General features: G+C 33.9%; 1 protein-coding gene across 4 annotated transcripts in view; it reads right to left on the bottom strand.

Annotated features, from left to right (window-relative positions):
• Positions 1-14,065, bottom strand: part of LOC145276756 (proto-oncogene tyrosine-protein kinase receptor Ret-like) — a 343,334-nt gene that overhangs the window by 253,551 nt on the left and 75,718 nt on the right. For all 4 annotated transcript variants that reach the window (XM_080128000.1, XM_080128001.1, XM_080128002.1 and 1 more), the window contains exon 3: positions 1,652-1,948. In XM_080128000.1, the coding sequence (XP_079984126.1) occupies positions 1,652-1,948 (297 nt within the window). The remainder of the gene's footprint in view (positions 1-1,651; positions 1,949-14,065) is intronic.

Here is a 14,065-nt window from a genome sequence, read left to right as displayed (position 1 = left end):
ATATATAGGTGTCTGTGTGTGTCTGTGTGTCTGTGTGCATTTCCCTACGCTAAAACTCTGTCAATTTTAAGCCTAGAGATTCGAAATTTGATATACAGGGTACTGAGATTTGGGAAAATCGATGTGATAGGTTTTCGACAGAAATTTGGCGATTAAGTGGTCAATATTCAACGATTTGACCTTTGAGAACTCTACCAAACTCCTCCTACAATTTTGGGTCTAAACAGTAAACACGTGATATTTTAGATATAGATTCCGTGGACATGGATCTAACTTATTAACTTTACTTGATCCCTAAACAATAAATGTTAAGAGGTCATAATAGGGGTCAAAGTTTTAAAAAATTGACCTTTTTTTTCTCAGCATTAACCTCAAAACACCTGGGCAACGCCGGGCACCGATTGCTAGTATATATATATATATATACATGTGCGTGTGTGCTAGAACTTTTTCATTCTAAATACTACGCAAGTATGCACAATGTAGTAAATATATATAAATGGAACTGAGCATAATAGTTAAATGAAACCAATCATCTAATAAGAAATTGTAAAAAAAAAAACGAATAATTAATTAAAATAAAAATAAATTAATAATTAATTAATTAAAGTTATTTTTTCAAATGAATATGAAAATTTGTTTACAATTATGAAGTTTCTCGGAGATTCACGACTGACTGTTTGAGAAATTCGTTTCTGTATTTTTAATAGAAAAAGTAGATTTTGCAACAAATAACTTTGTATATATATATATATATATATATATATATATATATATATATATGTGTGTGTGTGTGTGTGTGTGTGTGTGTGTGTATATATATATATATATATATATATATATATGGCTACTTCATTTAACCACATAAATTAATATACGAAAGTATAGATTTATGCGTAAATTTTAAGTATTTACTTCAACAGTGCTCAATACGTAGGTAGAGCTAGGTAGTAAGTTATAAAATATATATGGCGATTAAGCTACACAGAATATTCCGCGTTTCATCCACGCTAGGATTCATGAAGCCTTATAAGCCTGATGAATATTCTGTGTAGCTTAATCGCCATATATATTTTATAGCTTACTATATATATATATATATATATATATATATATATATATATATATATATAGAGAGAGAGAGAGAGAGAGAGAGAGAGAGAGAGAGAGAGAGCATTTATAGGTAGATCTATTAACGAAAATAACTATATAAAATGATTTAATGAAATAATTTAAATAAAAAATGCAGAAAACGTATATGTCTATGGATATTAAAAATAATGTCTATATGTTTTGCGTTTATTTTTTATATACATGTCAGTTTAGAATTATAAACTTTACTACCGGTTGGCAATATGTTTAACGACGTCTGGCATCTTTATTTTTATATATAATTATTTACCAACCAAAACTTCACGTGCTGTTTTGCCTTAACCCGCACATTCCTGGTGAACCAAGTGCAAAAGAAATCCAGACAATTGCACTTAAGAGAACAGCGAGGATACTAAAAAGATCTCCCGGTTGGTTTCAATAAAAAGCAGAGCAATGTTGGCAGTTGGTTTGGCTGGCCCATACCTCATAGGATTACAATCTTTAAAGAAAGAAAATGAAGAAGAAGAAAAAAAGCAAACATAGATAAAACGTTCCTTACTTCTGTTTAAGCTGTAAACGACAGACCGAGTGGAGCAAGACGACGGTAACGTTTGCCGTAACCGTCCGAGAGTCACATTGTTCACGCCTTCCTCCACTTGGAAATCCGTTGAGCGATGCTCGTAAAAACAGTTTCTGGCGTCTAAGACGTCAGACGGTAGATGACATTGTTCTCCGCTGGTGTTCGCCTGGGTTGGGTAATATGTTGTTAAAATCACTAAGGTGTGCGCTTCCTTTGAACGGTAAGTCCTTGGCGCTACCAGCGCGCTCACACCCAGAACTAATGTGGTTTTTCGACCTGAAAATCAAAATATGTTAAATTTCAATTAAAGAATATAAATAAAGCATACCAATCAGAAAAAAAAATAAACGAATATACAGGGTGACCCCAAAAAATGGGCCCCAACTCTAATTAGGCCCCGTTTCTTAGTGTTTTTTGGGGTTTTTTTTTTTTCGAATTGAATGTCCTGTTTTTTTTTGGGGGGGGGGGTCTACCCTGTACAGCAAATACGTCTACATGTATAAACAAAATGTATCGACCATTAATCTAACTTATAAAACTCCATGTGTCCGTCTCCATTTTTCAAAGTGCATGTTCCCCGAAATGCAAAGTCACACAGCCGTCTGAGGTGGGTCAAATGATTGCATTTATTTATAGACCGTTGTTTTCTGGTCTCTTAGCCGATAGAAATAGCTGCTAAGAGGTCAAAATTTTAAATAAAATTGGAAATTGGCAAGCGTAAGTTGAATAAACCTGTCATGTGTATACATGCGCAAATATAAATTTATACGTTAAAGTTGGTTCATTTTTAATTATTTCTTATCCATCTGACAATAGCTAAAACGGTAACAACTAAGGGTGGAGCGGTATATGTTTTGGTTTCGATTCTAGCTGATGGCACCCAAGTTATTATTATTATTATTATTATTATTATTATTATTATTATTATACCTTTGAAATCATTACTATATAGTGGATACAATATAATATATAATGAATCATAGAGAATTGATTCTATAATAATAAATACGAAAGCTGTATAATTTAAAATATATTAAAGCGTTTTTTTTGTTTGTTTTTTTTTTTGTTTTTTTTGTTTTTTTTTTTTTGTTTTTTTTTTTTACGGCCGTGCAACATCGGGTAGCCAGCTAGGAAACAGACATAAACAAAATATATTTTTAAAGATTCAATGCCAGATCGGCTTTCCAATATATGATCTATAGTATGGCTTCTTATGTGATCTACTTAGTTGTTAGAGTTAGTGTTAGTTTTAATTATTTAGTTAGAGTAAGGGTTTAAATTAAGGTTACCTTTACGGTTTACGTTAATAGTAGATTATATACCGGAAGAGTACCCAATGCGATTCTGTCACACAGGACTAATGAGAGAATAAACTGCTGGTTCTCGGATGAGTAATACATCAGGAGTAAACAATAAATTGGCCTTTTAGCTAGGAACAAAGTGCAGTGTCTGTTTTGATATTACACTTGTTAGTTTATTCTGTCGTTGGTTAGTGACATAAAATTAATTCTTGACTTTGGCAATTTTTATTATTGTTCTATTACAGAGAGTCCCTTTTTGAAAGCAGGATTTTCCCTACATTAAAAACCGTTATTTTATTTTTGCCGTATATCAATCTTTTTCGCGTTAATTAATTCCGAATTCGGTCATTTTAATAAAGTTTTTTTTTATATTTCAAGTTGTTTGGATTTTGAAATGTTTATTCATTGATTTTTGGTTTGCTTCTTTCGTTTTATGGTATATCAACCTTTTTCGGGTTATGTAAAAGACCGTGTATGAGCGCGTGTGAAAATGTCAGAGGCAGCCGAATGGTAGATGGCTAACGAAAATATTAGCATCAGCAACCTTTAAAGCACGTATGCAAATTAGCAAGTGTGCGCTCGCTTGTGCCACAAGAAAAAGAAAAAAAGGCAGCATGTGGTCGAAGAGAGAAGCAAAGCGCGACCGGGTAAGATGGACGTGAGAAAGTCGAGGGTGATAAAGCGCTAGCTGGCTGGTGCGAGTGTGGAGTTGCGGCGACAGAGACTTTTAAGAAAATCAGATGTGTTTGCAATACGACTTTGGAAAAATAATGAAATGCGTTGTTTTGGAAGAACCACGAATAAATGTATTTCGTTTGCAGTTTTAAAAAATTCAAAGTTGGATTTATTTATTTATTTATGTATTTATTTATGTTTTTTCCTTTACAACGGTACCAGACGGCGTGGGGGTCCAAGGGGGGGGGTTAATTGTAGCGACACAATTAAAAAGTAACGGCTACTGTACAGTTATTGAATGCTGAATCTGATCGTTTTATAAACGGTTGGGTTTTTTTTTGCTTCAAATTCTTCATATTTCAAATAATTTATTGACCCTGAGCAACTGCTTGCTACCATATTTTAATGTGTCATTCTTAGTAGAAATTATTAGGAGCTGGAGCCGGAATATTGATTTTTGTCAGTAGATTAATGCGTCCGTCTAGCCCAGTTAAGTACCAAAATGGAGTGTTGCAGTGCGCATATCCACTTTTTTAGGTTATGGATTACTCAGGCACCAGGATCCCATCCTTATGTGTCACGGGCTGTCAACCACAGCATAGTGTGAGACCAAGAAGAAAATAGGGTAGGGTGAAACAAAAAGAAAAAAGGAGAGGGGAAAATTGTTTTTTTTTTCTGGTCTTAGTTTCGCAGAACATGATTGAGTTTTGCAAAAGGAAAGGAAAAATAATAACATCAATGTTTGGTGTATTTTAGGTTAGGAGGCTGGTATTTATATTTTACGATCTCATAAGAATTTAAAGTAAAACAAAAGACATACACTTCAAATCACACACAAAAATAATGATATTCTTAAGAGGCGTCCATTAATCTGCGCATTTAGTCTCAAAAATGCTATTTACGAGGGTCGTTCCAAAACATACTATTTTTTTTTTCTTTACTCAAAGAGTTGAAGAGCTACCTAGATGGGAAAGGTAGCATTAAAACGAGCGACATTTTTGTGCTCCATTCACTTTTATTCTCCGTGCACGTTTGCCAGCGATGAACGATGGCTGTGCATGAGAGTCCGGAGCGCGCTTTGTCAAACCAGGGTCGTTCTAAAATAAAGTCTCCGATTTTTAAACTAAAAATGTTGAAGAGCTATGAAGAAGGGAGTGTTAGCTAATGTTGAAAGGCTACGAAAACGTAGTTCTACGAAGAAATTAAAGTCTCCGATTTTTAAACTAAAAATATTGAAGAGCTACGAAGACGGGAGTGTTAGCTAATGTTGAAGAGCTACGAAGACGGGAGTGTTAGCATTAAAAGTTGAAGGAGGACACATGATGTCGAGAAATTGTGTAAATACACTGCATCATTCATAATGAAACTTTTGTTACAATCCATGAATGAATCTGTAGTCGATTCATGAATGAACGCGAGTAATCAATACTATCGAAGCTAAATGAGTTAATTAAAGCAACGAGTGATTGAAAACCGGAATCGATCTGCGAAAAAATACAATTCGATCAAATAAGTGGTAATGTAAGAAACACCGCAATTGTTGTCAGAGCTTTCAACGGCTATCATCGGCGATATTCCCTCGAAGTCAAAGATTCAACGATAAATGAATACATTATCAATACAATATTTCTATTGTGTCAATAACGATTGTAATTTTTCTATCGACCAGCAATCCACTTTTCCCATATGTGTAATGCATTTCATTAATAAAATCATCGTGAACGCCTTTGCCTACTATTGTGATCTGCAATTTACCTCTACAGTAATAATAAAAAAAATCATTAGCAATTCATATACGTAGCATTGGTGTCATTGTCTTGTTATATAAGCAACACTTCAAATAATGTAAGATCGTTGATGAGAAAAGAATTAATGAACAAACATGTGTTTCCTGATGGTCAACATACTTCTATTATTCTTATAACTGTAATCGTCTTGTGTATTCTAACTAGCATGGCTAGACGTCATTTCGCGGGTCAAAACTATAATATAAATTCTAACCCTCTCTCTTTCTCTCACTCTTGTTTACCCTTTCCCACTCTCCTATTTTTCTAAGCCCAGCCTATTCCTCTTTCTCTGCACACACACACGCGCACACAAAACTCGAGTCGACGTAAGGGAAATAAATCTGTGAAAAACAAAATCAGATTTACATCCCTTTACGTGATAACATTAAAAGATGAATGCACGTCTTGATAATATTAAACGATACAGATGGCTATTTGACTTCTGAAGAATAATTTTTTCTACATTTTAGATATTTGTTTTCCGAGGTTGCGCTCGTTGAAATAATCCGAACTTTATGGGTGTTTTTTTTTTTTGTATTATTCGAGTGTTAGCTGTACAAACATACACTTATCTTTCATATAATAGACTGTTACATTATCATTGTTTGCTTTTTTGTAGCGCAGCATTGAAGATGAGTTCCGATTCATGAGATACTGCATGCATGTCGAAGACAACAACGGCTATTTCAAACACACACACACACACAAGAGCTTTATTATACAAAGAAAATATTTTTAGATAAATATTTTTTCTATTTAGATTTAAAGCTCTGTGATCCAACGTGTTGTTATAGAAGGTCGCCAAGTGGAATTTCGTATTCGATAAAACACTTAGTCAAATCCTTACCTAAAATAGAATATTCGACCCTATTCTTTGCTTGATATATAAGTTTGGCATATCAAACATATTCGCGTTATTTACTGCTATATTCGGTTCTGTCTTATTTTTTTTTATTTCCGGTGTCGGCTCCGCAGATTTTACGACAGTAACAAATAAGACATGGTCCCTTCTGATTAATTATTATCTTTCTCTCAGATAAGGGGAAAGCCTCCCTTAATTCTCCCAATGTTAATAATTGCTTTCTTTTTCGCTTGACTATGTTTAACTATTTAGCTAAATTAACAACAGAAACCGGAAGTCTACAAGAGTACACAATTTTAACTATAACCCATGTTTGCAAATATGTTGCATGTTTAACATTCTTATAATCTTCAAATATTTATGGTGTTTGCATTAGCTAGATATTCATGCAGTAAACGTATGCTTAGATCTCCGGATCGCAACATCTAGAATCGATTCTATTTCATTCATAGATTGGACCAAAACAGGAAGGATTACCCGAAATTAGAATGAGCCTTGAGAGTAATGGTAAATAAAGGGTTACTCTATAATACCAAATATTTCAAGTACGGGCGTCACTATTGAATATACATTATTTAAATGGAAATCTCTCCAGGCAAGGCATGAAGCCATTTAATGTTAGGAGCTAAAATACTACTTCAAGATCAGCCCAGTCGGTGGTGCATTAGAATACGCTGACTGCCCCCCTGCAGAGGATAAAAGTCCCTCAATGGGGGTCCTGGATATTACCTTAAACTATATCCAGTGGTGAGGCCCCAGCTTGTGGGCTTTGGGGAGTGTGGAGCCACCCTTTAATTACCATTGCTCCCAGGTCCACTCTGACCCGGAGTGGTAGTACCTGTTAGGGTCCCAACTATGGGTTAAATAGAAACCGACGTGAAAACAACAAATATATTCTATTAAAAAAAATTTCTTCAAAATCTTTGGATTCGGCATTAAATAACCCGAAAAGGGTTGATATGCCGTAAAACAAAAACAATCAACCAACCAACCAACTACTTCAAGATCAAAAACTAGTCACCGATAAGTGAAAAATAGGTAAATTCTGACCCAGAAAACAGCAATTTTTCTCTATTAGACGCTCATGGAATACGAGGGCAAAGGGAAGAATATGTGAAACGAGAGTTACACGGCTTGCCGAAATAAACCGTAGGTTCAGTATCTACGCTCTGCTTAACTGCTATATATCAAACAGAGTATATATAAAGAAAGATGAAGTTTGACGGATATTAAAACTTTGGATCAAAGTTGGAGTTGTGACTAATGAAAACTAAGTTATGACTAAACACTCACAATAAAATAAAAAGAATAAATATTTTCAGATGAGTCCGTTTAACCTACGCGTTTAGTGACGAAAATTCTATTTAGAACTTAAATGGGACGAGAAATTTTTAATGTATGCGTTACAGAAAGAACATGTTATTTGGAACTTAATTGTACCTATTTACTTTGCCTCCCCACAAGGGCAGAGTTAGACACCAGTGTCGTTTTTTTAATGTTGAGAAAAGGAACAAAAATTAAAAATTGTCTCAGTCGTGAAGCATTTCTCCTCCACTGACTGAAAACAAAAATATTGAAGTGTGGCACGTAATTGTTACAGACCACCAACAGTTGCTATTATTATATAAACTATATTCAGATCATTTACTGCTATAATCGGTCAGGTTTGGGTTATAGTCAACATTGTCTGCTCTTTTTGACTTCCGGTTTTTGATCCGCAGACGTTACGACGGTAATAAGCAAGATATGATTCCTTCTAATTAATAAGTATCGCTCCCTCACAGAACGTGAAAGTCCCCATCAATTTTCCCATGTTAAGAATGGCTTTCTTATCTGCTTGACAATCTCTCAGCGTGACAGACAAACGAAAGCGGTATTCAAAAGTTAAATCTGGAAGACCAAGGAAGATGTTGTTTCGGAATATTTTAGAAGTCGAGTGATAATTTTTCTTGTGTAAAAAATTGATTAATCAGACTACTGTTCTGATTTAGAATGTTTCGGTCGATGCAATCTTCGGCTTTTTTTTCAGGTGTGTTTTGTTTAATCTGGATATCTTTATGTTGAACTAGAAAATCTGTACAGCATTTCGTCATTCCAAACATGGCTCATGTGGACCTCACTATTGACTATGTTTTGATGTTATATCTGATACTGAATATGATAATATCTGATACTGAATATAATAATATCTGATACTGAATATGATAATATCTGATACTGAATATGATAATATCTGATACTGAATATAATAATATCTGATACTGAATATAATAATATCTGATACTGAATATAATAATATCTGATACTGAATATAATAATATCTGATACTGAATATGATAATATCTGATACTGAATATAATAATATCTGATACTGAATATAATAATATCTGATACTGAATATAATAATATCTGATACTGAATATAATAATATCTGATACTGAATATGATAATATCTGATACTGATTATAATAATATCTGATACTGATTATGATAATATCTGATACTGATTATGATAATATCTGATACTGAATATGATAATATCTGATACTGAATATGATAATATCTGATACTGATTATAATAATATCTGATACTGATTATGATAATATCTGATACTGAATATAATAATATCTGATACTGAATATAATAATATCTGATACTGAATATAATAATATCTGATACTGAATATGATAATATCTGATACTGAATATAATAATATCTGATACTGAATATAATAATATCTGATACTGAATATGATAATATCTGATACTGAATATAATAATATCTGATACTGAATATAATAATATCTGATACTGAATATGATAATATCTGATACTGAATATAATAATATCTGATACTGAATATGATAATATCTGATACTGAATATGATAATATCTGATACTGAATATAATAATATCTGATACTGAATATAATAATATCTGATACTGAATATGATAATATCTGATACTGAATATAATAATATCTGATACTGAATATGATAATATCTGATACTGAATATAATAATATCTGATACTGAATATAATAATATCTGATACTGAATATGATAATATCTGATAGGGAATATAATAATATCTGATACTGAATATAATAATATCTGATACTGAATATAATAATATCTGATACTGAATATGATATCTGATACTGAATATAATAATATCTGATACTGAATATAATAATATCTGATACTGAATATAATAATATATGATACTGAATATAATAATATCTGATAGGGAATATAATAATATCTGATACTGAATATGATAATATCTGATACTGAATATAATAATATCTGATACTGAATATGATAAACCCACGGATAGAACGTCGACAAGTACTACTACTTTGGGTCACAATGGACTTCGAATAAATATCACCAAAGGAGTAACGTTATCTTCCAAAACTCACCCAGTCTCCGACCTCATCACTGGAAGCAATTTTTAGGAAATTTATGACAACGGTTGTAGATAGGATTAAAAAATCAGATTGAAATGATTAAACGCAAATCAGTTTAAAATGAAGCAAAGAAGTAACAGTTAATTTTTTTTATTAAATTGATTATTATTAAGTACTTACTGCAGAGAATTTGAATGCCTACAGAAGAAAGCATGAATGCCTACTAGGCACTATCCTCGAGTGTCTACAGTCTCTCTGCATGGGGGGGTCAAGACAATCTGGCATGAAGTTACTTCCCTTTATAAGTGACGACTGACTACATATTCGAAATAATTAGTATTCGAAGCTCAAACAAAATCCCTTCGGTATAGCTACCCTACACAGGCTTATATAAGAATTGGTGTTGTAAAATATATAGCAACAACACTCAGCTGGGTACTCCATCAGACTAGATGAATTATTGTTTTGATATCCAATATCATTCTAACACTAAAAAGATATCCTTTAACACAGTTAACTGGCGAACTGAAGTGTAGTATCTGTTCTTCAGATGCTGCACTTCAATTTCTTGTTCTCTGTCACTGGAGGAGAAATCGTTCACGACTGAGACAATTTTAATTTTTTTCCTTTTCTCCACGTTAAAAAACGACCCTGGTGTCTAACTCTGTCCCGTGGGGAGGCATTGTAAATAGGAACTGGCGAATTGAAGTGAGGAAAATTAATGTTCTTAATTTTTTACTAACTCGGCGTTTGTGAAATAACGGAAAACTTTAATGGAATATTCGAACATTTATGTACCTCATATAGAGATCGTGTTAACGCCAGTAAAGGAGCTTCTTGGTGCCTGAGAGCTTCGAATTACACCCGTATGTATACATGCACATTTACACACACATATATACACATTTACGCATGTATACACATACACACTGGGCAGGTATGTACACATAGACACTTACAAACGCGTTGCATGTCTACTAGACACAGTATTCGAGTATCTATGGTTTCACTTTACAGGAGTCACCAGGACAATCTGGCACGAGGATAATTTTCCTACAAGTAAACTCTGACTAAATATTCAAAATAATGTATTATTCGCCACATAAATCTCCTCGGCAGAGTTAACCCACACTGGCTTTACAATTATACAGATCAAGTGTTAGCGGCAAGAAGTGAGACCCCTTGGTTTCTGATAACTTTGTCTGAAATAACATGAAGCAGTGGAAGTGACAAGCTATTAGGTCTGATCTTTACTCCTGATCTGAGATGGAACACAAATCCGTTGCCGAGGGCGCTGGAAAAATGGTGGGATTATTGTACCTAATCAAAATCGTGAAAATCCCCTTCTTTTATAAGCTTCTTCGGCTGACTTTCATTCAAAACCAGAAATAAAAGGTCAAGATCAAAGCTGTTGCCAAGCTGGCTGGAAAAATGGTTAGATCATTCTACGGCCCCAGAACGTACTTCACTCTTAACGGAACTTTTACCTGCCGTATATGTCTATAAATATTTTACTGCTGTCAACGCTTGGGAGGTGACGCTCGGAGCACCCTTTCCTGTCTTGGCTGAGTACAAAATCAACTCCAAAATCCAAAATCAAGCCAGGCATCGCAACTACTGATTAATACGCCGATGCAATTCTGCCGATGCATTTCTCTACTTCTATAAGAGTCAAGTATGTCTGAAGAATGGAGTAGTGTTGCAACATCTGGGCAGGAGCTGTTAGAAAGGACTATTCCTGCCTTGACAGAGTTCAGAATAGACTTCGTAGCCTAGTGCGGGATGCTCTTTTCTCTTTCCTGCAATCTCTTTCCCAGACAACAAACGTTGTGAGCCTGTCTCTGCTTTATCTTTGTTTCCATAGCAAATACTCGTGTGGTTTCAAATCTATAGTCCCTCCTCGCCAAACCTTCTTTCTTAGAACTGCACGCAAGTGGAATTCTCTTCCGTTTGACTTCTTTCCAACAGACTACAATATGGTCGTCTTCAATACCAACATGAACACGTTCGTGATGAGCAATTCCCTTAAGTAATCTAATTTACCAAATTTCCACTACTAACATTTAATATGATATTATCCCATTGACTATTGTCCACTCAGTAACCCTCATCATCGAGTGGCCTACAGGCCTTGATAAATGGTGGCGCCTTTGTAAAAAAAAAAGTGAAATATACACATACGACTCTTTTTTCATAAGTTTTAACGCAGCTGTCCCGTTCATGTCAAACGCCTTTTTTAATGGCACACGATTTGTAATGTTTGCACTTATTCAATTAAACCAGATTTATTCAACAGCTTTTTAAAATCTTATATTGCAAATGTTAATGACAAAGAACTTATGTTTTTATTTACGTTACCTTAATCTGTTAATCTTTACATTTTCTTATGAGCGTTGTGTGACAACGTGGTTTTGTTGCATTTACCCCTTTTGACAACTTTCTTGTTTGATAAGTCTAACTTCCCGTTGAAATAAACATTATTGTTAACTAGCTGGACACCCGGCGTTGCCTAGTCGTACAATACGCTTAAACATCTTTTAATTTGTGCAGAAACGTATGTATTATTATAAAATAAATCCTCTATTGATTATTATATATTACGAGAAATAATTTGCCCGGTTGACTAATTCGCAAAAAAGAAAAATTAAAATTAATAATGATAATGTCATTCATCAAATTCCGTCTGTGTTTGTTTACAATATCACGTCAGCTCATATTTGGGTTTGACGATATTAAAAATAGTTTTTCTTCTCTTATGGATAAAACAAGAATATTTTTACAGGGGAATATTTCGGTGTAACGTAAAATATTTCCCTGTAAAATTTCTTTTTTTCTATAAGAGAAAAAAAATACTATTTTTAAGATCAGACTATTTCGATTTTCGATTCATATCGGATGAATCTCTGGACAAAACATATCTAAGAACACTGCCAGACATATAAATTACCTTTGTGTGAAATTTGCAAAAGATAATCTCAGCCGTTTCGGAACCTATGAGGAAGGAACTCACATGTACACAGTGACTTTTTTTATAATAGTAGAGATAAATATATCACCTTTTTATTAAGAATAAATGATTGAAAAAAATCCAATTTTGCAATGGCCTTTTGTTCTTTAAACTTCAGTGAAATAAATGAAAGATTACTTATCTGACGCGATACGATTTTGACCAATAAAAACATATGACTAAAGATGGTCGTCGCTTAATGACGTCATGAAACAAAGTAGCATTCATGACAAATGTTATGATACTGAATAAAAGGTGTCGTGAAATGGGTCACTGGGAAATGACTACTTCCGGTGGACTGCAATTGGCTGTCGGAAACAATCAAGTGATTCGACAGCAATATCCGAGGTCCACTTATATCGTTCGAAATGTAAGCATGTGATTCTGATATCGATGCCTATTTTGTGACCCCGGATATTATCTGTAGCAGCTATTAATTTACGTGCCAAGCCACGTAATGCATCCGAACGCATGATATTCTTTTCTAGATTAACAAATTGTGATTTTGCTTTGTATGGGAGAAAAAAAGACAATTAGAAACGGTTTACTAGAAAGATTGTATTGCGGCAATCTTATCTGCTGGAAAACTTTATTTGATAATCACCATACATTTGCATATGTCAAAGTAATATCTGATCCAGTTAGAACCTTTTATGGAGTAAATGATATATCCATTTCAGGAATAGTGAACTTTTCCAGAGATTATGAATATAGTTACATCTAACTCGTACTGGAAAGCGACTTGTTGCAATTGTTCCCCCCCCCCCAGAATCATGACGCGTAATTTTGTTACATACTTTTGCTAATAGACTGTTTGTTAGTTACACTACAAGATTGGCGACAAGGAATTCGGAACTTACACCGCTACAACAGAACCTATATCTATAAATGTCTACTTCAACGCCTCTTAAACAAATCTTTTCTCTTTTTTACTCTCAAAGTTCGGATCCTCATTTCTTCCTAATCAAAATCGTGAAAATCCCCTTCTTTTATAAGTTTCTTCGGCTGACTTTCATTCAAGACCAGAAATAAAAGGTCAAGATCAAAGCTGTTGCCAAGCTGGCTGGAAATATGGTTAGATCATTCTACCGCTCCAGAACGTACTTCACTCTTGACGAAACTTTTACCTGCCGTATATGTCCATAGATGTTGTACTGCTGTTAACGCTTGGGAGGTGACGCTCGGAGCACCCTTTCCTATCTTGGCTGAGTACAAAATCAACTCCAAAATCCAAAATCAAGCCAGGCATCGCAACTACTGATTAATACAGGAGTACTTACTAGATATCGTTTTAATATAACAAGGTTTTATGTACAACATGAAAAGGAACTGGAATCTTAAAAATTCCC

This window comes from Euprymna scolopes, chromosome 5 (assembly GCF_053919585.1).
Source record: "Euprymna scolopes isolate OS-2025 chromosome 5, ASM5391958v1, whole genome shotgun sequence".
Lineage (NCBI taxonomy): Eukaryota > Metazoa > Mollusca > Cephalopoda > Sepiida > Sepiolidae > Euprymna > Euprymna scolopes.
This window is presented reverse-complemented; position numbering and strand designations above follow the sequence as displayed.